The sequence below is a fragment of the Miscanthus floridulus genome, chromosome 11, assembly GCF_019320115.1.
Source record: "Miscanthus floridulus cultivar M001 chromosome 11, ASM1932011v1, whole genome shotgun sequence".
Taxonomy (NCBI): domain Eukaryota; kingdom Viridiplantae; phylum Streptophyta; class Magnoliopsida; order Poales; family Poaceae; genus Miscanthus; species Miscanthus floridulus.
In genome coordinates this window covers 95,711,587-95,732,376 of record NC_089590.1, presented here as the reverse complement: position 1 = coordinate 95,732,376, position 20,790 = coordinate 95,711,587, and the positions used below count along the sequence as shown (strand labels likewise).

Here is a 20,790-nt window from a genome sequence, read left to right as displayed (position 1 = left end):
ACAGAATATCATCGGAAGTCCACCGAGGGGTATCCCGCGATGGTAGATTTGTCGGTGGGGGTGCGCGTAATCAAGAACCGGATGGTGACACAAGGCGCAGAGACAACGATTTAGACAGGTTCGGGCCATCTGATCGACGTAATACCCTACGTCCCGTATCTTTGGTGTATTGTATTGAAGATATAGTAGATAGATCTAGATGGATCTTGTCCGCTAGGGGACCCCTGCCTCTCCATATATAGTCTGGAGGGATAGGGTTACAAGAAAAGTATCCTATTTAGTACTATACAATGTCTTGTGGTGCACGACGAGCAGCGCCGTGCACGTCTTGATCTTGTGGGCTGGGCCACCTCTGATGGTGCGGTCCATGTCTTGTCTTGTGGATACCGGGGGCCATACCCCCACAGCTAGTCTCTGAGCCTGATAGTAGGTGACATAGTCACGTGGTGCTAGGGTCAAAAAGTAGAAGACCAGCCGTGCAAGCAGTCAGTCCCCGGGCATAGCCATGAGATGAGAAAAAGCACATTCACCGCAAGGTGAAGTGTGCCCACTTAGTCCCCGAGCCTGCTAAAAGATGAAGAATGAATCTTGTAGCAGGGTCAAAGGAAAAGAAGTCTGAAAGCTTGCCGACGTCGTCTGACATGTGTGTATCATGACCCCAGACGTGCTGCCCAAGATCAGCACCCTGATCCGAATAGCATGGAGCAACTTGATAGCACACCGATGAGACGTAGCAAGATCCGAGGAGCGAGGAGTCCCCGGCGTCGCCGGCGATGTCCAAGCACCAAGGAGCGAGGAGTCCCCGACGTCGCTGGCGATGTCCGAGCACCAATGAGCGAGGAGTCCCCGGCATCGCTGGCGATGACCGAGCACCGAGGAGCGAGGAGTCCCCGGTGTCGCTGGCGATGACCGAGCACCGAGGAGTCCCCGGCATAGGCGGCGATGTCCGAGCACCGAGGAGTCCCCGGCGAAGCTGGCGATGTCTGAGCACCGAGGAGCAAGGAGTCCCCAGCGTCGCTGGCGATGACCGAGCATCGAGGAGAGAGGAGTCCCCGGCGTCGCTGGCGATGACCGAGCACCAAGGAGCGAGGGGTCCCCGGCGTCGCTGGCGATGATCGAGCACCGAGGAGTCCCTAGCATAGGCGGCGATGTCCAAGCATCGAGGAGTCCCCGACGAAGCTGGTGATGTCCGAGCGCTGAGTAGCGAGAAGTCCCCGGCGTCGCTGGCGATGACTTAGCACCGAGGAGCGAGGAGTCCCCGGCGTCGCTGGCGATGATCGAGCACCGAGGAGCGAGGAGTCCCTGGCGTCGCTGGCGATGTCCGAGCACCGAAGAGGGAGGAGTCCCCAGCGTCGCTGGCGATGTCCGAGCACCGAGGAGTGAGGAGTCTCTGGCATCGCTGGCGATGACCGAGCACTAAGGAGCGAGGAGTCCCCGGCGTCGCTGGCGATGACCGAGCACCGAGGAGTCCCCGGCGTAGGCGGCGATGTCCGAGCGCCGAGGAGTCCCTGGTGAAGCTGGCGATGTCCGAGCGCTGTCGATAGAATATCATCGGCAGTCCACCGAGAGGTATCCTGCGATGGTAGATTTGTCGGTGGAGGTGCGCGTAATCAGGAACCGGATGGTGACACAAGCCGCAGAGACAGCGATTTAGACAGGTTCGGGCCGTCTAATCAACGTAATACCCTACGTCCTGTGTTTTTGGTGTATTGTATTGAGATGTAGTAGATAGATCTTGATGGATCGTGTATGTATCTTGTCCGCTCGGGGACCCCTACCTCTTCTTATATACTCTGGAGGAGGTAGGGTTACAAGGAAAGTATCCTATTTGGTACTATACAATGTCTTGCGGTGCACGTCGAGCGGCGCCATGCATGCCTTGATCTTGTGGGCTAGGCCACCTCTGATGGTGCGGCCCATGTCTTGTCTTGAGGATACCGGGGGCCATACCCCCACTGCTAGTCCCCGAGCCTGACAGTAGGTGACGTAGTCATGTGGTGCCAGGGTCAGAAAGTAGAAGAGCAGCCGAGCAGCCAGCCAGTCCCCGGGCGTAGCCTCGTTATGAGAACAAGCACATTCACCGCAAGGTGAAGTGTGCCCTCTTAGTCCCCGAGCCTGCTGGAAGATGAAGAATGAATCTTGTAGCAGGGTCAAAGGAAAAGAAGTCTGAAAGCTTGCTGACGTCGTCTGACATGCGGTCATCAAGACCCTAGACGTGCTGCCCAAGATCAGCACCCTGATCCGAACAGCATAGAGCAGCTTGATAGCACACCGATGAGACATAGCAAGATCTAAGGAGCGAGGAGTCCTCGGCGTCGCCGGCGATGTCCAAGCACCAAGGAGCAAGGAGTCCCCGACGTCGCCGGCGATGTCCGAGCGCCGATGAGCGAGGAGTCCTCGGCGTCGCTGGCGATGACCGAGCACCGAGGAGCGAGGAGTCCTCGGTGTCGCTGGCGATGACCGAACACCGAGGAGTCTCTGGCATAGGCGGCGATGTCCGAGCACCGAGGAGTCCCCGGCGAAGCTGGCGATGTCCGAGCACCGAGGAGTCCCCAGCATCGCTGGCGATGACCGAGCATCAAGGAGAGAGGAGTCCTCGGCTCGCTGGCGATGACCGAGCACCAAGGAGCGAGGGGTCCCCGGTGTCGCTGGCGATGACCGAGCATCGAGGAGTCCCTAGCATAGGCGGCGATGTCCGAGCATCGAGGAGTCCCCGGCGAAGCTGGTGATGTTCGAGCGCCGAGTAGCGAGAAGTCCCCGGCGTCGCTGGCGATGACTGAGCACCGAGGAGCGAGGAGTCCCCGACGTCGCTGGCGATGATCGAGCACCGAGGAGCGAGGAGTCCCTGGCGTCGCTGGCGATGTCCGAGCACCGAAGAGGGAGGAGTCCCCGACGTCGCTGGCGATGTCCGAGCACCGAGGAGTGAGGAGTCTCTGGCATCGCTGGCGATGACCGAGCATCAAGGAGCGAGGAGTCCCCGGCGTCGCTGGTGATGACCGAGCACCGAGGAGTCCTCGGCGTAGGCGACGATGTCCGAGCGCCGAGGAGTCCCCGACGAAGCTGGCGATGTCCGAGCGCTATCGATAGAATATCATCGGCAGTCCACCGAGGGGTATCCTACGATGGTAGATTTGTCGGTGGAGGTGCGCGTAATTAGGAACCGAATAGTGACACAAGGCGCAGAGACAGCGATTTAGACAGGTTCGGGCTGTCTAATCGACGTAATACCCTACGTCCTATATTTTTGGTGTATTGTATTGAGATGTAGTAGATAGATCTTGATGGATCATGTATGTATCGTGTCCGCTCGGGGACCCCTACCTCTCCTTATATACTCTAGAGGAGGTAGGGTTACAAGGAAAGTATTCTATTTGGTACTATACAATGTCTTGCGGTGCACGCCGAGCGGCGCCGTGCACGCCTTGATCTTGTGGGCTAGGCCACCTCTAATGGTGCGGCCCATGTCTTGTCTTGAGGATACCAGGGGCCATACCCCCACAGCTAGTCCCCAAGCCTGACAGTAGGTGACATAGTCGCGTGGTGCCAGGGTTAGAAAGTAGAAGACCAGCCGAGCAGCCAGCCAGTTCCCGGGCGTAGCCTCAACATGAGAACAAGCACATTCACCGCAAGGTGAAGTGTGCCCTCTTAGTCCCCGAGCCTGCTGGAAGATGAAGAATGAATCTTGTAGTAGGGTCAAAGGAAAAGAAGTCTGAAAGCTTGCTGACGTCGTCTGACATGCGTGTATCAAGACCCCAGACGTGCTGCCCAAGATCAGCACCCTGATCCAAACAGTATGGAGCAGCTTGATAGCATATCGACGAGACATAGCAAAATCTGACCACCAAAGGAGCACCGAGGAGTCCCCGACGAAGCTGGCGATGTCCGAGCACCGAGGAGTCCCTGACGAAGCTAGCGAGGTCCGAGCACTTAGGAACGAGGGGTCAACGGCAAAGCTAGTGAGGTCTGAGCACCGAGGAGCGAGGAGTCCCCGGCATCACTGGTGATGACCGAGCTCCAAGGAGCGAGGAGTCCTTAGCGTCGCTGGCGATGTCCGAGCACCGAGGAGCGAGGAGTCCCCAGCATCGCTGGCGATGATCGAGCACTGAGGAGCGAGGAGTCCCCGACGTCGCTGGCGATGATCGAGCACCGAGGAACGAGGAGTCCCCAGCGTAGGCGGTGATGACCGAGCACCAAGGAGCGAGGAATCCCCGGTGTCGCTGGCGATGACCGAGCACCGAGGAGCGAGGAGTCCCCAGCGTCGCTGGCGATGTCCGAGCGCCGAGGAGCGAGGAGTCCCCGGCGTTGCTGGCGATGACCGAGCACCGAGGAGCGAGGAGTCCCCGGTGTCGCTGGTGATGACCGAGCACCGAGGAGTCCCCGACGTAGGTGGCGATGTCCGAGCACCGAGGAGTCCCCGGTGAAGCTGGCGATGTCCGAGCGCTGAGGAGCGAGGAGTCCCCGACATCGCTGGCGATGACCGAGCACCGAGCAGCGAGGAGTCCTCGGCGTCACTGGCGATGACCGAGCACCGAGGAGCGAGGAGTCCCCGGCATCGCTAGCGATGACCGAGCACCGAGGAGTGAGGAGTCCCCAGTGTCGCTGGCGATGACCGAGCACCGAGGAGTCCCCGGCGTAGGCGGAGATGTCCGAGCACCGAGGAGTCCCTGGCGAAGCTGGTGATGTCCGAGCGTCGAGGAGCAAGGAGTCCCCAGCGTCGCTGGCGATGACTGGGCACCGAGGAACGAGGAGTCCCTGGCGTCGCTGGCGATGACCGAGCACCGAGGAGCAAGGAGTCCCCGGCGTCGCTGGCGATGTCCGAGCACCGAAGATGGAGGAGTCCCCGGCGTTGCTAGCGATGTTCGAGCACCGAGGAGTGAGGAGTCCCTGGCGTCACTGGCGATGACCGAGCACCGAGGAGCGAGGAGTCCCCGACGTCGCCGGCGATGACCGAGCACTAAGGAGTCCTCGGCGTAGGCGGCGATGTCCGAGCACCGAGGTGTCCTCGGCGAAGCTGGCGATGTCTGAGCGTTGTCGATAGAATATCGTCGGTAGTCCACCGAGGGATATCCCACGATAGTAGATTTGTCGGTGGGGGTGCGCGTAATCAGGAACCGGATGGTGACACAACGCGCAGAGACAGCGATTTAGACATGTTCTCGCCGTCTGATCGACGTAATACCCTACGTCCTATGTCTTTGGTGTATTGTATTGAGATGTAGTAGATAGATCTAGATGGATCTTGTTCGCTAGGGGACCCCTATCTCTCCTTATATAGTTTGGAGGGATAGGGTTACAAGGAAAATATACTATTTAGTACTATACAACGTCTTACGGTGCACGCCAAGCAGCGCCGTGCACGTCTTGATCTTGTGGGCTGGGCCACCTCTTATGGTGTAGCCCATGTCTTGTCTTATGGATACCAGAGGCCATACCCCCACAGGTGTCTATATGTGTCACCTATTGAAGACAGTCTTAGAACTCAAAATAGGTCTTCAGTATAAATACTTTGTTGGAGGCTGATTTTAGGTCTCTTAACGTACATTTTGGGTTTGGGTGTACCGGAGAGTCTTAGTACGGTGATGGTCATATGTCTCACATCTAGGGATGAAAACGGTACGAATATTTTCCAACCGTATTCGAAACCGAATCCGTTTAGAGGGGTTGAGATCTGTCCGTATCCGAGTCTGGATATCCAACATCCGATACCGTATCCGTATCTAAATACTCAAATCGCATATTTATGATGTCGATATCCAATCGTATCCTATCCGACATAGTTGACACTATCCGTATTCAAATCCGAATCCGAACAGAAATATAAAAACAAATATAATATCCGTTTTCGATCCGTTTTCATCCCTGGTCACATCTCTACCATGCTTCGAGCTGGCAAGTGCTCGCAAGTCGCAAAGTACATCCACTAGTGAGCAGTGAAAAAGACATCCACTAGTGAGAAGGGAGAAAGGAACGGAGCGCATCGCGCCACGGCACAGAAACTCACCACTAGCGGCGATCAATCAGGCGCTGCATTCGGCACGGCACTTCCATCAATCCTGTTATTTTTCTCCTCGTGCTCGCGCGCACTGCCGTGCCGAGCCGGAGCTCGGCAGCTGCCCGCCGCGGTGCGCCGGTGGCGCCCCCCACGCAGCAAGCAAAAGCCGTAATCCCGTACCGTAGGCCGCGACAAGCACGGCAAACAGCGGCCCTCACTCTGCCTCGGTCCCTCGTCTCCACCTTCACTCGCGCGCCGGCGCCGCTCAACCCCCATTTCCACCTCCCAAAACCCACACGGAACCCCGGCACCCCTCCACTCCACCAGGCGCCAACAGCACCACCCAGAATACAATACCGCGCTCTCCTCGGTGGCCTCGATGTCGCCCCTGTCCGCCAAGCCCGCCACGGCCCCCTCGCCGCCCGCTCCCGCATTCGGCTTCCGCGCTCTCCGCTCCCGCCGCGGTCCGCGCCTCGGCCGCGCCACCGCGTGGTGCGATACGACGCGCCAACTCTAGCCCGGCTGGTCCTTCTATCTCCCCCTCCCCCATACCGTACTCGTGTCGTTCTAACCCGGGCCTGTGCAGGAGGCGGCTCCGCGTGGAGGCGATCATGACGCAGCGGGAGAAGCAGGGGACAGAGGTGGCCGTCGAGGAGTCCGTCCCCGCCAGAGACGCCGCCGCGCCCCTGGACGGAGTCGGAGCGGACGATCCCATGGTTCCCTCCTCGGACGAGAGCGACTGGGTGGTCAGGCTCGAGCAGTCGTTCAACATTTTCGCCACGGTGATTCTTCAGTAGCCCACCAGATTCTCGGCACAATACGTCCCGATTTCTTCACCCCTGCAAAATCCTGTACCCATACATCTCGATGGTTTTACTTTATGTGCTATTTCCGCAGGATTCGGTGATTATGGTACTCAGGGGCGTGTACCGTGATCGGTACTACGCCAGGTTCTTTGCGCTGGAGACGATTGCCAGGGTGCCGTATTTCGGTGAGGGATCCGTTTTGTCATATGCTTGCAGTAGCCAGAAAAAGGTTCCTACTACGTTTTGCAGCGGTTGGTTTCTGCCGTGCCGTTGTGGTGACTGTTTCGACTCTGCTTGGTTATGAACAGCGTTCATATCGGTGCTTCACATGTATTCGACCTTTGGCTGGTGGAGACGAGCTGATTATATAAAGGTTCACTTTGCGCAGAGCTGGAACGAGTTCCATCACCTTTTGATCATGGAAGTATGTCTCCATCTTCCCTTTCCAGTAAAATCCATGTGTGCGAGATCTTCCTTTCAGTGCTATTATGTCAAAGTTGTACCACGACTTATTTTTATTCTGTTGGTTTTGCCTATTTTGTTTTCCATATTAATTATCACTTCAGTTTCTTTACATGAATTCAACCTACTTTTGGATTCATCCCTTGGCTCATATCAGGAATTGGGTGGCAACTCTTTATGGATTGACTGTTTCCTTGCTCGGTTTATGGCGTTTTTTTACTACTTCGTGACTGTTGCGATGTACATGCTGAGCCCACGAATGGCATGTAAGTACTCTTACTTACCAGTTGTGAAGTAAATGCTTGTTTTCTAGTCTTTTGTGATGATAACGCTTGCACCCACGAATGGAGTACAGATCACTTTTCTGAATGTGTGGAGAGACATGCGTATTCCACCTATGACGAGTACCTCAAGCTCCATGGAGGTAAGGCTGCCTTAATGGGCTTGATTGTTGAACCTGGCTTAGTATTTTTATCCATGTAAGGCAGTGAGCCAGATACCAATGTGGGTCAAATCGTTTTAATTTTATGTCATCATGTTTAAAGATTTTCAGTTTCTAGTTCTTACAAACATCCAGAACCCTAAAATCATTTCTCAGGATAAATTCTTATTCAAATATTTTGCGTCTTAATAGTTTTGAAACTCACCATGTAATTACAGAAGCTGCTAATTCATTTTACCTGCACTTCCACTTCGATGATGTAAATTTTCTGTTTCCTTTCAACAGAGGAATTGAAACGAATACCAGCTCCAGAGGCAGCATTAAATTATTACCTGAATGAAGACCTTTACTTATTCGGTACCCACTTATGTTCCTTAAAAATTTAAAGCTATACATCAACAGTTGATATCTATTCCATCTCCTCTGTAGCATCCATTCGATCGTTGCAACATATGCAATATACTATTGAAATATACTTGTATAGTCATCTAGATGAAACACAAAAAACATGTATCTGAAATATTTGAAATATTTGGAACATACATTTGCAACATACGTCTAAAACAAATAAAACATACATTTGAAACATACGTGTGTAGCCATTGCAACATATGCCACATTAAGATGAAATACATGAAACATACAGATGAAACGCGTGAAACATACGTTTGAAACAACTGAAATACTTGAAACATATAGTTGCAATATACGTATATAGCTATTGCAACATACGCAACATACAGATGGAATACTTGAAAACAACTTCTGAAAACACACCTGAAACAAAGCATGGCGCCATCGGCAGCCATGGCCTACCTGGTGGCGAACTAGGGTAGCCAGCAAGCGTCACTCGAGTGCAGTGGAGAGGGAGGATGGCGGCAGGCAAGCGGCTGGGCATGGTGAAGAACGCCGCGCCAGAGCAATCGCCATGGACCACGCCGCGTCGGCTCGAAGAACTTGGTGCCAAGTGGTGAGTGGCGGTGGGGAGATAGAAAAGCAGGCGGCGGCGCTCTAGCATGCAGCGGCGATGATGCGGGCACAGAGAGTTGGTTCGAGAATGGATGGAGAACAACGGCGATTCGAGAAGAAGGTGAGAGTGGTAATTTTTTATTTTTGTTTTCATGCAGATGGCAATGTTGCTTGTTGGACTGTTCGGACGTCGAGGCCCATGGCCCACGAAACAGACGTCCTACCCACGGCATTATCGTTTTTTTTCCTCACATCTTGCGTACTGTCATATTTACATTGGCCCTGCGGAAGGACAAAGCAGTCACTAAACTGAAGCTACTGAAATGTTCACTCACAAGCAACCGGTATGATCAGTACAGAGTTTCTGGCATAGCCGCATAGGAATTAGGAAGTGAGCTCATGATCAGGACTTACCGCAGCTTTTCTGGATGCCATAATCTCTTCTACCGGAGGTCGACCTGTAGTAGTAGGAAAAAAGAGTGATAAAATTTGTTCACCCTAATGCGAAATATTCAATTCACATTTGCCTTAAATGTCATTAAAGTTGTGATCCAACTACGACAACTAATGCAAGCACACAATCATAAGTCAACCATGTGCAAGTTCTTAGTCGCTATACCTGTAATTTGCATACGGTATTTTGCCCACACACCATATGCTGCATTTGTCATGTTTGTAGCTACCTACAAAGTATTAGAAGATGAATGAAGAAGCACAGGTGTCGGCAAGAAGATAATCACCCTGTTCACTTAGGTTTATAAGTCGTACTTTTTCAACCAACAAACAGTATTTTTCTTTCACAACAAATCAACTAACAGTATTTTCAGCCACGACGAACCGGACAAATATTTTGATCTCCACGCAGCAATGGTTATCTTCTAGGTGGAGCTGTGTGACCCAGAGAGTACTTCCAGACGTCCAATTTTGGTCGGCTGGGGCAGGATCGCATGCGCAGCTGCCTGAGAGGCCGCGAATCAAACACGCCGCAAACCGTCGTCCCGTAGCGTAGGCCGCGACAAGCACGGCAAACCCGCTCACGGCACTGCGAATATACCCCTCCCTCCCTCCAGCGGCGGATGCAGAAAAAATAATGAGTTTTTTTACCTGTGTACCATTATAAAATATTGAAATGACCTGTGTACCATTGAAATTTGAAAAAGTTCTCCAATACCCTCTTTGAAATTTCTTTTGCTCTGTATACCACTTCCGTCAGCTTGCCGTTCAATTTTAACGGAGGTGGCTACGAACCAGAGTAAAAATTACCTTTTTTTACCTGTGTGCCATTATAAAAGTTCAAAATGACCTATGTACCATTGAAAAAACGAAATTGCTTGTTTGAGGCCCTAAATGAATTCAAATCAAAAAGTGGTCAACTACAAAGTTTCATAACTTTTTGAGATCTACAATTTTCATTTAGTAAGTTTTTCCATCCGAGGTCGTTTGAAAAATTTGAATTTTAAATTTGAGAGATTCAAACGTAGTTTTGCATGATAAGATGATTTCAAATCAAAAAGTTGTCAACTACATAGTTTCATAACTTTTGCAGATCTATAATTTTCATTTAGGAAGTTTTTCCATCCGAGGTCTTTTGAAAAATTTAAATTTTAAAATTTTCAAATTCAAACGTCGTTTTGCATGACAAGATGATTTCAAATCAAAATGTTGCCAACTATAAAATTTCATAACTTATCAAGATCTACAAAGTTTATTTTGGTCATTTGTTCATCCGACATCAGTAGAAGACAGATATATAAGATTTGTGAACAATGTTACTACCACTATGTCGGATGAACAAATGACCAAAATAAACTTTGTAGATCTTGATAAGTTATGAAATTTTATAGTTGGCAACATTTTGATTTGAAATCATCTTGTCATGCAAAAACGACGTTTGAATTTAAAAATTTTAAAATTTGAATTTTTCAAAAGACCTCGGATGGAAAAACTTCCTAAATGAAAATTATAGATCTGCAAAAGTTATGAAACTATGTAGTTGACAACTTTTTGATTTGAAATCATCTTATCATGCAAAACTACGTTTGAATCTCTCAAATTTAAAATTCAAATTTTTCAAACGACCTCGGATGGAAAAACTTACTAAATGAAAATTGTGGATCTCAAAAAGTTATGAAACTTTGTAGTTGACCACTTTTTGATTTGAATTCATTTAGGGCCTCAAACAAGCAATTTCGTTTTTTCAATGGTACACAGGTCATTTTGAACTTTTATAATAGCACACAGGTAAAAAAAGGTAATTTTTACTCTGGTTCGTAGCCACCTCCGTTAAAATTGAACGTCAAGCTGACGGAAGTGGTATACAGAGCAAAAGAAATTTCAAAGAGAGTATTGAAGAACTTTTTCAAATTTCAATAGTACACATGTCATTTCAATATTTTATAATGGCACACAGGTAAAAAAAAAGTCAAAAATAATTTAGGGAGGTCAACGACACATACCTCCGACCGCCTAGATCTTACCGCCCCTGCCTCCCTCGATCTCTCCCTCCCTCGGTCCCGGCCCCTCCGCTCCACCTTCACTCGCGCGCCGGCGCCGCTCACGGCTCACACCCCATTTCCACCCTCCCAAAACCCACACGGGATCCCGGCACCCTTCCACTCCACCAGGCACCAGCGGTCATGGCGGTGGCCTCGGCCTCGCCCCTCCCCGCGGCGCCGTCCACCAAGCCCGCCACGGCCCCCTCGCCTCCCGCTCCCGCGTCCGGCTTCCTCGCTCTCCGCGGCGCACCGCGCCTCCGCCCCGCCGCCGCCGCCGCCGCCGCTTGGTACGACGCGCCAACTCTAGCCCGCCTTCTCCTTCTATCTCCCCAACTCCCCCATGGCCCCATACCGTACTTGTGTTCTTCTCCCGCAATAACCCGAGCCTGTGCAGGAGGAGGCTTCGTGTGGAGGCGATCAGGACGCAGCGGGAGAAGCAGCGGACGGAGGTGCCTGTCGAGGAGTCCGCCCCCGTCAGGGAGGCCGCCGCGCCCCTGGACGGAGTCGGAGCGGACGACCCCATGGTTCCTTCCTCGGACGAGAGCTGGGTGGTCAGGCTCGAGCAGTCGTTCAACATTTTCGCCACGGTGATTCAGTAGCCCCACCAGATTCTCGGCACAATCCGTCCCGATTTTTTCACCCCTGCAAAATCATGTACCCATATACGTCTCGATGGTCTTATGTGCTATTATTCCTTTCCGCAGGAATCGATGATTATGGTACTCGATGGCGTGTACCGTGATCGGAACTACGCCAGGTTTTTTGTGCTCGAGACGATTGCCAGGGTGCCGTATTTCGGTGAGGGCTCCGTTTTGTCATATGCTTGCAGTAGCCTGAAAAAGGTCCCTACTGAGTTTTGCAGCGTTGGTTTCTGCCGTGCCGCTGTGGTGCCTGTTTTTGACTCTGCTTGGTTTGGTTATGAACAGCGTTCATATCGGTGCTTCACATGTATGAAACCTTTGGCTGGTGGAGACGAGCCGATTATCTAAAGGTTCACTTTGCGCAGAGCTGGAACGAGTTCCATCACCTCTTGATCATGGAAGTACGCCTCTTTCCACTTAGTAGTAAAATCCATGTGTGCGAGATCTTCCTTTCAGTGTTATGTCAAAGTTCTACCGTGATTTACTTTTATTTCTGTTGGTTTGCCTAATTTGTTTTCCATAGTAATTATCAGTTCGTTTCTGTACATGAATTCAACCTACTTATGGATTCAGCCCTTGGCTCATATCAGGAATTGGGTGGCGACGCTTTATGGATTGATCGTTTCCTTGCTCGGTTTATGGCGTTTTTTTACTACTTCATGACTGTTGCAATGTACATGGTGAGCCCACGAATGGCATGTAAGTACTCTTACGCACCGGTTGTGAAGTAAATGCTTGTTTTCTATTACCATGTTCTTTCGTGATGATAACGCTTGCACCCACGAATGGAGTACAGATCACTTTTCTGAATGTGTGGAGAGACATGCGTATTCCACCTATGATAAGTTCCTCAAGCTCCATGAAGGTAAGGCTAACTTAATGGGCTTCTGTTGTTTATTTATATGGTTTCTGGTTGTTGAACCTGGCTTAGTATTTTTATCCATGTGATGTAAGGCAGTCAGCCAGTGAGGCTAAAATCGTTTTAATTTTATGCCATCATGATTCAAGATTTTCAGTTTCTAGTTCTTATGATTTATGAACATCCAGAACCCTAAAATCATTTCTTACAATAAATTCTTATTCAAACATTTTAATTTTATGTCTCAATAGTTTTGAAACCCACCTTGTGATTACAGAAGCTGCTATTTCGTTTTACCTGCACTTCCACTTCGATGATGTAAATTTTCTGTTTCCTTTCAACAGAGAAATTGAAAAGACTACCAGCTCCAGAGGCAGCATTAAACTATTACCTGAACGAGGACCTTTACTTATTTGGTATCCACTTATCGTTCTTAAATCTTAATGCTATACATCAACAGTTGATATCTATTCTAATTGCTTACATAACTTTTTTGCCCCTCAGATGAGTTTCAGTCAGCAAGAATTCCATGTTCTAGGAGACCTAAAATAGGTAAAGTTGGTGTTATCTCTCTTGTCCCCTCAATAGCCGCCTATTCCTTGTTTTATTTTTTACTTTTTCAGAAGGTTGGAACTAAACATGTTAGCTGTGCTTGTGAAATTAATTGGCTGCTCCATCATGGAGTCATAAAATCTCGATTTTGATTCCTTGTTTACTGGATTGTGGATTCTGGCCTACTGACGTGAATCATTTGTAGTCGACCTTTCTATTTCTCTGCCATAAGAGATAAGACTATTGTAAGTACTCACTGATTCACTGATTCCCATATGCAGATAACTTATATGATGTATTCGTCAATATACGAGATGACGAGGCAGAGCACTGCAAGACAATGAAGGCCTGTCAAACACATGGAAATCTTCGTTCTCCTCACTCAGTGCCGAACTGCTTAGAAGCTGATTCGGAATGTGTAATACCTGAAGACGAGTGTGAAGGTATTGTGGACTGTGTCAAAAAGTCCCTTACAAAGTAAATAGTATGTAAAATCCTCTTTCTTGTGTTTTCAGGCATCATAGTATACGAAGTACAAAATTTTGATGATATCCTCTCTTTTTTCTATGTAACTTTTTTAAGTAAAATCCGGGCCATATATCACAGAAGTCAGTGTAGACACAATTATGCAACAGAATCAAATATCTAACATTGAAGAGATGAGAATTCAGGCTGTGAAACATTGCCACATGGCTTGCCGTGCTTTCAATGTGATTTATAAAACGTTGCATTCTTGTTGCATCGTAAACTCAGGAACGCAGTGTCCAAAAGGCATTATAGACAAATCCCATGATCAGGACATGAGGCACCGTGCAATCCCTCACCAGTCGCTAGGGCTTACGATAAAAACAGAACATTGCGTGGAAGTTTTCGCCATAAAATGTCTTGTCGTCAAACCAGTACAGTGTACATACAAATGTATATATTTACTTCGATAAACCATTGCATAAGCTATTCACCTTTTTTTAATACCATAGCGATTATTTTAGTGTTAAAACTATGTATATGAGCCTATCTAAGCATGAATAGAGGTGAGGTATGTAGCACAGTAGCCCAATAGGGGTGTTAGGTACAACGCGGCTGCAGCTGCAGCTTGGGGCCTTTTTTTCCACTCAGAATCACTGTTACAGCGGCGGCGGCGGCTTTTTATGCTCACATCTTGCATACTTTGTCATCTTTACATTCGCCCTGCAGAAGGACAAAGCAGAAGCTACTGAGATATTCACTGATAAGCAACCAGTATGATCAGTACAGAGGTTCAGGCAGAGGAAGTGAGCTCATGACCAGAAGGACAACTTACTGCAGCTTTTCGGGATGCCATAATCTCTTCTAGTGGAGGTCGACCTGTCGTAGTAGGAAAAGAGAGTGATTTGTTCACCCCGAATGCAGTATCAATGAACGTATGCATTAAATTTCATTAAAGTTTTGATCCAACTACTACAACAAATGGAAGCACACTGTCATAAGTCAACTCATGTGCAAAGTTCTTAGCAGCTATACCTGTAATTTGCATACGGTATTTCGCCCACACACCATATACTGCATTTGCCATGGTAGCTACCTGCAGAGTACTAGAAGATGAATAAAGAAGTATGTGTCAGTAAGAAGATAAAACTTATGTTTAATCTCATATGTAAGATGTTCTGCTTATATAGGAAGCATGCGGCTGAATGGTGAGCCTATGAAGTGAATGGACCAAGCTGAGCCTATGTTTTGCTCTCTGTAAGTAGCGACTTACAGGCTCATACTTAGTAACAGCATAAACCCATCCAAGTCCTACTTCCTCGTACAGTTTTCTAAATGCCTGCAATGAAAACATAACAAATATTAGCATGGAACATACCTGATGCTTAGACTAAAAAGAATCAAATTCTGACTAGGTATTTTATTTGTCTTGGTGCCACACTCATACTTTGTTAGGTTTGGCACTACATTTTGGAATGATTCTTTTGTAGCTTGGCCAAATTAACTTTGTCGACAAATCAGGATATTCTACATCAAGTTTTTTAGAAGATGATTTACTGTGGTTAGCAACACTACTGTAACAGTCTAGTGACCATAAGCTATGCATGTAACGGTGTCCTGAATCCTGTCAAGAAAACATTAGTATCTAAGCTTGCTAGGCACTAGAAGAGAACAGTCTTAATTTTTGCTTGTACAAACTCATCTATGCATTAATACAGTTACACTACACAGAGTTAAGTGACCACAAGGAAAACAGATGTATTACAGTATTATGTAAAAGAAACATCTAGTCATTCATTATTAACATGTAACTCAATTGATCATTCCCTTCATTTGCTGCAAAAATGTTCAGACAGTCAACCTAGTCTGATTTAACTATCCAACAGTTTTTGGCACTAAGCCAGTAGCCTCTGCCTATTGGAAAGTTAAAATCCCAGACGACTTCAGTAGGACATGATGTTAATGTTCTACCTCAACATCTGTGACAACAGTTCCATCTGAAAGAATGGCATGTATCCTCCCCATGACCTGAAAAGAGAAAGCAGATTTATTTACTACTCCCTCCGTTCCAAATTATAAGTCGCTTTGACTTTTTTGGTACATTCATTTATCTAGATAAATAATATGTCTAGATGCATAACAAAATGAAAGAATCAACAAAGTCAAAGTGACTTATAATTTGAAACGGAGGGAGTAGAAATTAAATAAACAAATGCACATGATCTTCTAGCTCTTCCTGTATTCATCTCTCTGTCTGCCATACAAAATGCTAACTTTCAGTCTGGCCCCAGTAAATAAATTACTAATAAGAAGCCTTATATTCCCTCAGAAAATGAATGGCAGGAACTGAGGAATCAAATAGCATTGCTAGCAATGAAGGGTGGTCATACATCAGGTTTGATGAGTTTAATATTGGTTTTTGAAACTTTTTGAGAAAGCATAGAAGCACGAATGCAAACAAGCTAGGAACCATCTGGAAGCAGCTGAAGTGTCAGAATAACAGTGCCCAGTACAAAATGACAGCCATGAAATATTCAAAACCAAATGTTTAAGCAAGGAAAAAAAGGTCATCATTCAATATTTTTTCAGTGGAACGTGCATGCCAAAAATTACTAGAGTTATCTCTGTGTGTGCCACTATACTAATGAAAAGTAACTTTTACACAATAGCCTTTAGGAAACAGAACATGGCATTGCCAATTTCATTAACGAAGAAATAAACTGGGCGAAAAAGAAAAGTGAAATAAAATTGAAATAATACGCACAGTTTCATAATCAAGGCCCTGATTGTCATCTGGAGAGTAATCTTTCGAGCTTATGTCAACAAACTTTATTGTTCCATAGGATTTGTTTCTTTCTCTTAGCATGTTTACCTGCACAGACATGAAAGTAAACGGAAATTTAGCTGCAGCGATATCCGTATGATAGTCAGCTATTGTTTCAACCATAAACAACATTATCAGTTAAGAAAATCCATCCAAGTTTGAATAAGTAAATACAAGTCAAATGGCGTGTGCTTTCATTAGATAGTGCTGCACATTGAGCTCTAACATGGCTAGCACTGGTATGGGGTCCTAAAATATATAGTAAAAGTTCATGGTGGAGAACTCCATGGTCTGCACCGAGTGCCTCTGAAAAGATGGGGTTCTGATGTCTCAGCTGAAGGTCTTAGATATATAAAGTATATAGCTAGTGAAGGTTTCTGAGAGAAAAAATCGAATATCATGGGAAAAGTTAATCAGGAAGTATCTGCCCAGGCGTACAAACTGAAAGCAAAAGCATTTTTCAGAACACGAATATCACGTGAGTTCTCTATGAACCAATTTGGTTTTATGCCCGGAAGGTCAACCATGGAAGCTATTTTCTTAATAAGATAAGTTATGGAGCGGTATAGGGAGAAGAAGAATGACCTACACATGATTTTTATTGACTTGGAGAAGACTTATGATAAAATACCAAGGAATGTTATGTGGTGGGCTTTGGACAAACATAAAGTCCCAACGAAATACGTCGGGCTCATTAAGGACATGTACAACAATGTTGTGACTAGAGTTCGAACAAGTGATGGAGACACAAATGACTTCCCGATTAGGATAGGACTACATCAAGGGTCAGCTTTGAGCCCTTATTTGTTTGCTTTAGTGATGGATGAGGTCACAAGGGACATACAAGGAGACATCCCTTGGTGTATGCTTTTCGCGGACGATGTAGTGCTAGTTGATGAAAGCCGGACAGGAGTGAATCAGAAACTGGAGTTATGGCAGGAGACTTTGGAGTCCAAAGGTTTTAGACTCAGTAGAACTAAAACTGAGTATATGAGATGTGACTTTGGCACTACTACTCAGGAGGAGGAAGATGTTAGTTTGGAAGGTCAAGTAGTGCCTAGGAATGATACTTTTCGATATTTAGGATCAATGCTACAGAGGGACGGGGATATTGATGAAGATGTTAGCCATAGAATCAAAGCAGGGTGGATGAAGTGACGGCAAGCGTCTGGTGTCCTATGTGACAAAAGGGTACCACAGAAGCTAAAAGACAAGTTTTATAGGACGGCGATTAGACCTGCTATGTTGTATGGTGCAGAATGTTGGCCTACGAAAAGACGACATGTTCAACAGCTAAGTGTCGCGGAAATGCGTATGTTGCGTTGGATTTGCGGTCATACAAGAAGGGATCGAGTTCGGAACGATGATATACGTAATAGATTAGGGGTAGCGCCAATTGAAGAAAAGCTTGTCCAACACCGATTGAGATGGTTTGGACATGTGCAACGGAGACCTACAGAGGCACCGGTGCGTAGTGGAATCCTAAGCCAGGATAGTAACGTGAAGAGAGATAGAGGAAGACCGAAGTTGACTTGGGTAGAGGCAATAAAAGGAGACTTGAAAGGATGGAATATACTCAAAGACTTAGCCTTAGATAGGAGTGCTTGGAAGACATCTATTCACGTGCCTGAACCTTGATTGCTTCTGATGGGTTTCAACTCTAGCCTACCCCAACTTATTTGGGACTTAAAGACTTTGTTGTTGTTGTTGTTGAATATCACATGAGTTCATCGAGAATTTATCTACAGCATCGGATGGTTTATCCAGGCAATAATTTGTACTCTTCATTTGTCACAGCCTCATGGCTGCCTACTCTCAGCTGTTGATTAGGAATCAAGATCAGCTAGCTGGAAATGGAACTCAAAGAACTAATAAAAGAGGAATCAACATATCATTACTTAAAATATTAAAGGTAATTGAATGGTGCCCCTGGGATACCAAATAGATGTAGAAGATCTAGTTTCCACAGCTGGGTGAGAAAAAACTAGTGAACGCAGTATGAATTACCCATACTGCCAGTTATACAATCAGCAATGCCATCAACCGGTGACATGTGCCCATTAGTTCAACGTGCTCATTAATCATTGCCTTATTGGAAAATGAGGCTATGTTCTTCAAGAAGCTGCATCGTAGAGTTCTAGCGCAACATACCTCACGCATACAGAGAGGGCAATCACCGTCGTAGAGCATCTTGATCCTCCAAGCTTCAGATTTGCCACCGTCCTTCAAGTCCGATGTAGGGGCTCCTTTAACGTCGGAATGGACTTGGCACCTGCAAGCTGATGTACAAATTCGTACTTAATAACCTGATCTTATACTGCATAAAAGCACAGGCCTAACAGAACATTTCTGGTAGTTTGGCAGCCCAAAAATGCTACTCATTTTAGTTCACACCTCAAATTCTCAATATCACGCTGCACTTGCACACGCATTATCTCCCAACGAGACAGAATGCAGTAAAATTCGTGAGATCAAAGGCACGCAGAATAAAAGGTAAGAAGTAACATAGGCTCCCCTCGCCAAGAACAAACACCAACATCCTGAACCTCCTAGGTCCGATCGAAGCATCCGGCTCGATCACAAGAGGATTCATGAGTAAGCACTGCACGAGGATCCACCCAATCCGACGTCCCCTCAGCCCTCACCACTAACAGTAACAGCGAAATTGGTGTGGGTAGCATGCTCTTACCGTTCGGCGCGGCGCGGTGGGAGGCGCCAAGCGCGGCGGCGTCCCACCGCCCCGGTGGCAGGGCTCGGGCCGCGGCGCGTGGGCGCGCGCGCGGCAGCGCCGCTCCCAGGCGGGCCAGTGAGCTCGCCATCGGCCTCTCCCTGTCTCCGTGAGCGGGTGGCAAGCAAGCGAGCGAGCGAGGAGCCCTCGGGGCGCAGCGGTGGCCTCCGGTTCAAATGGGTCGGCTCCTGGTCGGCCTCGCTCCACCGCGACGCGACGGCGTCCCCCGCCTCTTTCCGCACCGCCCGTCTCCCGCGGTCTCTGCGGCCAGCTTCGTGGATTGCCGGAATTGTTCCCGTCCGACTTCCGCCGATTTTTCCCGCGCGCGATGGCTGCGGACGGGAGCCGCCCGGCCCACTTGCACGCGTAACAGTTTTGATTTCCCCCAGCGTATAGGTAAGTATACGTACGTTTTTTTTTCTTTTCTTTTCTATTTCTCTTTTTCCTTTTTCGTGCTTCATTTTTTATTTATATTTCTTTTTTTGTTTTATGTGATTTTTACGTTAGTTTTATTTTTTCCTTATTCTTCTTATTTATTTTCTTTTTCTTTTCTTTTCTATTTCTCTTTTTCTTTTTTGTGTTTAATTTTTTATTTATATTTCTTTTTTATGTTTTTTGTGATTTTTACGTTAGTTTTCTTTTTTCCTTATTCTTCTTTTTTCTTTTCTTTTTCTATTTATTTTCTTTTCTTTTTCTTTTCTTTTCTATTTTTCTTTTTCCTTTTTCATGCTTCATTTTTTATTTATATTTCTTTTTTCTTTTATGTGATTTTTATTATTTTTTTATTTTTTATGTTTCTTTTTATTTCTTTTTTGTTTTGTTTTGTTTTCTGTCCTTGTCTTATTATTTTGTATCATTTGTTAATTATGTTTGTATGTGTATTTTTTCTTCTTTGTTGTTTTACTCTAATTAGCTGCTTTAATAATTTTATTTTTTACTTTTTTATCTTTCTATATATGTGATGTTCATGTAGTATACATTTAATGTTCTAGTGTTATGTCATGTATACATATGATGTTTTTCTCTTGTTCATATAGTATACATGTGATGTTCATGTAGTATATATGTAATGTTCTATGATATTTTTTGTGATGTTCACTTAGTATACATGTGATGTTCTATGATGTTTTTAGTGACGTTCACGTAATATATATGCGATGTTCTATACTGTATTTAGTGATGTTATATGGTGTATTCAGTGATGTTCACTTAGTATACATGTGATGTTCTATAGTATATTTCAGAATGAAAAATATCCATGTGATGTTCATGCGGTATCCATGTGATGTTCTGTGATGTTTTTTGTGATGTTCATTTAGTATACGTGTGATGTTATATGATGTATTTAGTGATGTTTACGTAATATACATGCGATGTTCTATAACGTATTTGGTGATGTTCTATAGTGTATTTGGTGATGTTCACGTCATATATATGCGATGTTCTGAACTTAGAACATCGTCTCTGCTCAATAAAAGAAAATGTTCTATCTTCATAAGATAAATGTTCATTAGTAAAATTTTATCTAAATATATTCATGTGTGATCTTGTTCTG

The 20,790-nt window shown here is 46.7% G+C and overlaps 3 protein-coding genes and 1 long non-coding RNA gene across 7 annotated transcripts; 2 read left to right on the top strand and 2 right to left on the bottom strand.

Annotated features, from left to right (window-relative positions):
* Window positions 1-5,992: 5,992 nt before the first annotated feature.
* On the top strand, window positions 5,993-8,252 carry LOC136492716 (ubiquinol oxidase 4, chloroplastic/chromoplastic-like). Its single transcript, XM_066488716.1, has 7 exons — window positions 5,993-6,484; window positions 6,579-6,774; window positions 6,890-6,983; window positions 7,107-7,222; window positions 7,418-7,526; window positions 7,616-7,684; window positions 7,988-8,252. Exons 1-7 carry the CDS (start codon window positions 6,372-6,374, stop codon window positions 8,086-8,088), a joined length of 798 nt encoding a protein of 265 aa, XP_066344813.1. The 5' UTR covers window positions 5,993-6,371; the 3' UTR covers window positions 8,089-8,252.
* A 666-nt stretch (window positions 8,253-8,918) lies between these two features.
* LOC136492719 (uncharacterized) lies at window positions 8,919-10,009 on the bottom strand. Its single transcript, XR_010768171.1, has 3 exons — window positions 9,291-10,009; window positions 9,086-9,129; window positions 8,919-8,953 (listed from the first exon to the last, which is right to left on the bottom strand). It is a non-coding gene; the product is annotated as an uncharacterized lncRNA (long non-coding RNA).
* Window positions 10,010-11,150: 1,141 nt separating this feature from the next.
* Window positions 11,151-13,877, top strand: LOC136492715 (ubiquinol oxidase 4, chloroplastic/chromoplastic-like). The gene is made up of 9 exons (XM_066488714.1): window positions 11,151-11,453; window positions 11,561-11,753; window positions 11,871-11,964; window positions 12,093-12,208; window positions 12,398-12,506; window positions 12,604-12,672; window positions 13,011-13,082; window positions 13,171-13,218; window positions 13,500-13,877. Exons 1-9 carry the CDS (start codon window positions 11,308-11,310, stop codon window positions 13,697-13,699), a joined length of 1,047 nt encoding a protein of 348 aa, XP_066344811.1. The 5' UTR covers window positions 11,151-11,307; the 3' UTR covers window positions 13,700-13,877.
* A 196-nt stretch (window positions 13,878-14,073) lies between these two features.
* On the bottom strand, window positions 14,074-19,872 carry LOC136492717 (uncharacterized protein At5g50100, chloroplastic-like). 4 transcript variants are annotated; one of them, XM_066488718.1, is made up of 8 exons: window positions 19,197-19,869; window positions 18,659-18,786; window positions 16,448-16,555; window positions 15,655-15,711; window positions 14,957-15,022; window positions 14,719-14,779; window positions 14,519-14,562; window positions 14,074-14,406 (listed from the first exon to the last, which is right to left on the bottom strand). In XM_066488718.1, exons 1-8 carry the CDS (start codon window positions 19,324-19,326, stop codon window positions 14,371-14,373), a joined length of 630 nt encoding a protein of 209 aa, XP_066344815.1. In that variant the 5' UTR covers window positions 19,327-19,869; the 3' UTR covers window positions 14,074-14,370. The 4 variants fall into 4 exon arrangements, with proteins under 4 accessions (XP_066344815.1, XP_066344817.1, XP_066344814.1 ...); XM_066488720.1 differs by having other exon boundaries at window positions 14,719-14,789; window positions 19,197-19,867; XM_066488717.1 differs by having other exon boundaries at window positions 14,074-14,562; window positions 19,197-19,872.
* Between the last annotated feature and the right edge of the window lie 918 nt (window positions 19,873-20,790).